The 2,665-nt window shown below is 47.3% G+C and overlaps 1 protein-coding gene across 1 annotated transcript in view; it reads left to right on the top strand.

The window, feature by feature from the left end:
- Window positions 1-608: 608 nt before the first annotated feature.
- The window catches only part of LOC107299851 (exocyst complex component 4-like), a gene marked incomplete at both ends in the record, with an annotated part of 48,306 nt that continues 46,249 nt past the window's right edge, over window positions 609-2,665 (top strand). The window contains 2 exons of the mRNA XM_015829193.1: window positions 609-793; window positions 2,346-2,441. Of these exons, the coding sequence (XP_015684679.1) occupies window positions 609-793; window positions 2,346-2,441 (281 nt within the window). The remainder of the gene's footprint in view (window positions 794-2,345; window positions 2,442-2,665) is intronic.

Raw genomic sequence — 2,665 nt, 5'->3', positions numbered from 1 at the left:
CCTTCTCATTAGGTGGCCAAAGGACTTGAGTTTCCACTTCAGGATCTGGCCTTCTAAAGAGCAGTCGGGGCTGATCTCCTCTAGGACTGACCGGTTGGATCGCCTTGCAGTCCAGGGGACTCGCAGGAGTCTTCTCCAGCACCAGAGTTCAAAGACCTCAGTTCTTTGGCGCTCAGCCTTTCTTATGGTCCAACTTTCATAGCCATACGTTGCAACTGGGAAAACCATGGCCTTGACTATGCGCACTTTTGTTGGCAGCGTGATGTCTCTGCTTTTTAGTAGGCTGTCTCCGTCCCTCTCAATTCCTGGCAAATAGATGGGGAAGAAATGGAGGTCGTGACAGATTTTATCTTCCTGGGCTCCAAGATCACCCCAGATGAGGACGGCAGCCAAGAAATTAAAAGACGCTTGCTCCGGGGGAGGAAAGCTATGGCAAAACTCTGGCATAAAAGGTTGCAAAATGGAACAAAACTCACTTTAAGCACTGTCTTGCTTAGCAACAGAAATTTGGGGCTGAAATGCAGTCGTAACGCGAGGATTCGCAGTATTGACCCGTAACGGCTTTGGGAAAGAACTAAATCGACCTTTTTTGTTGTTGTTGTTCAAAGGTATCGGCCGTGACCTCCTTGGAAGGACCCCTCCTTCAGGTGGAGGGACTAAGTGACCTGAGGCTGGAACTTCACAGCAAAAAGATGAATATGCACTTGGTCCTGATCGATGAACTCCACCGTCATCTCTACATCAAGTCCACCAGCAAGGTTGGACAACGGAACAAAGAAAAGGGGAGAGTAAGGTCCGTCTTGTTTATGCGTTCGTTTAGCCCAGGGGTAGGCAACCTTTGCTCTTTTGTGACTGGTGGACTTCAACTCCCAGAATTCCTGAGCCAGCCATGCTGAGGGGAAAGAGAGAGGTTTCCAAGCTGAGCCATGCTGGCTCTGGAATTCTGGGAGTTGAAGTCCACGAGTCAAAAAAGGGCCAAGTTTGAAGACCCCTAGTACATGGGTAGGCAACCTTGGTTCTTTTATGACTGGTGGACTTCAACTCCCAGAATTCCTGAGCCAGCCACGCTGAGGGGAAAGGGAGAGGTTTCCAAGCTGAGCCATGCTGGCTCAGGAATTCTGGGAGTTGAAGTCCACAAGTCTTAAAGTTGCCAAGGTTGAGGACCCCTGATATAGGGCAGGGTTAGGCAACCTTGGCCCTTTTATGACTCGTGGACTTCAACTCCCAGAATTCCTGAGCCAGCCATGCTGAGGAGAAAGGGAGAGGTTTCCATGCTGAGCCAGGCCGGCTCAGGAATTCTGGGAGATGAAGTCCAAGAGTCATAAAAGAGCCAAGGTTGCCTACCCCTGATTTAGCCACTCGTCTCCTAATTGCAACTCCATTAATGCAGGAAAACGACTGTCTTCCTACTTCAAGTAAAATGAAATTTGGGCCGAGCTGTGTAAGCCAACTCAACCTTGGAAAAAAAGCCATCCATCATTCTAGGGAACCAATAAACTCTCATTACTTTCCCTTTCCTTTTCCAGAGTCCAACATTGGGGGTTATTTTGATGACGATTTGATGGCTGGCCACGTACTTTTTTGCCCGTTTTTTTAGATACAAAAGCCTTCGAGATGTCTTTTGAGACTGTGTCAAAGTTACAACACCGGGCAGTCATCATGTTGTGGGATCATGAGCTACAAAAATGCTACAAGTCATAACGTTGGGAGGGATCTTAAGGGCTGCTCACCCCCAGTTCCCCGGTCAGCTCAGAGACCACCAAGACTCCACAGTCCTCCTCCTCCTCCTCCTCCTCCTCCTCCTCCTCCTCCTCCTCCTCTCCCTGCAAACTCCACTCCTTTCCAACACTGATGCTGTTCCCTAGTTGGGTCATGCAATGTCTTGCAAGCAAACCACCAAGCTCAGAGAGCACAAAGGACTCCACTGTTCAGTCCTGGGCTACGGATATTTTTTTTCTGTTAGTTTAAAGTTGGAGGCTTCCCCTTCTGGTTTGCGATTCTTCATGTGAAACAGACTCTAGGAAATTTATTTTTCATTTATTAAAAATATTTTATAGCCGCTCATCTTTGGACCACATCTGGGCGACTCCCAAACCAAAGTTAAAATGGCCTATAAAATCATGTGACGGCTTGCAAAGCTAAACAGATTAAAACATTAAAAACAACAACAACAACGAAGCTTTGTGAGTCCTTCATCCTCCTCCTCACCTAATTCCCTCGGGGATGTAGAGGCCTGCCACGTTAGGGAAAACTTTAATCTTCTCATTTACATGTCTGCCGTTGGTGAAGGCCTGCTGGAGGTCTCTCGGCTCGCAGGGGTTAAGTTTAATTTCCTTTCATTGCAGTTCACATGTGAAGGAGGCCTCTGCTCTGCCTCTTCTGGACGTTACTAACTTATCCACGCCTCGCAAGTTTGACTCCGCTCAATTTAGCAGCGGTGAGTGATGAAATAATCATCCCCCCCTCTCTCTCTCTCTCTTTCTATCTCTCTATATCTCTATCTATCTCTATATATCTCTCTCTCTGCCTCTCTTTATCTCTCTGCCACTCTATCTATCTATCTGTCTGTTTGTCTGTCTGTCTGTCTGTCTATCTATCTATCTATCTATCTATCTATCTATCTATCTATCTATCTCTCTGCCTCTCTCTCTCTCTCTCTCTCTCT

The sequence above is a fragment of the Protobothrops mucrosquamatus genome, unplaced genomic scaffold, assembly GCF_001527695.2.
Source record: "Protobothrops mucrosquamatus isolate PMUCROS unplaced genomic scaffold, P.Mucros_1.0 scaffold5597, whole genome shotgun sequence".
NCBI classification, from domain to species: domain Eukaryota; kingdom Metazoa; phylum Chordata; class Lepidosauria; order Squamata; family Viperidae; genus Protobothrops; species Protobothrops mucrosquamatus.
This window is presented reverse-complemented; position numbering and strand designations above follow the sequence as displayed.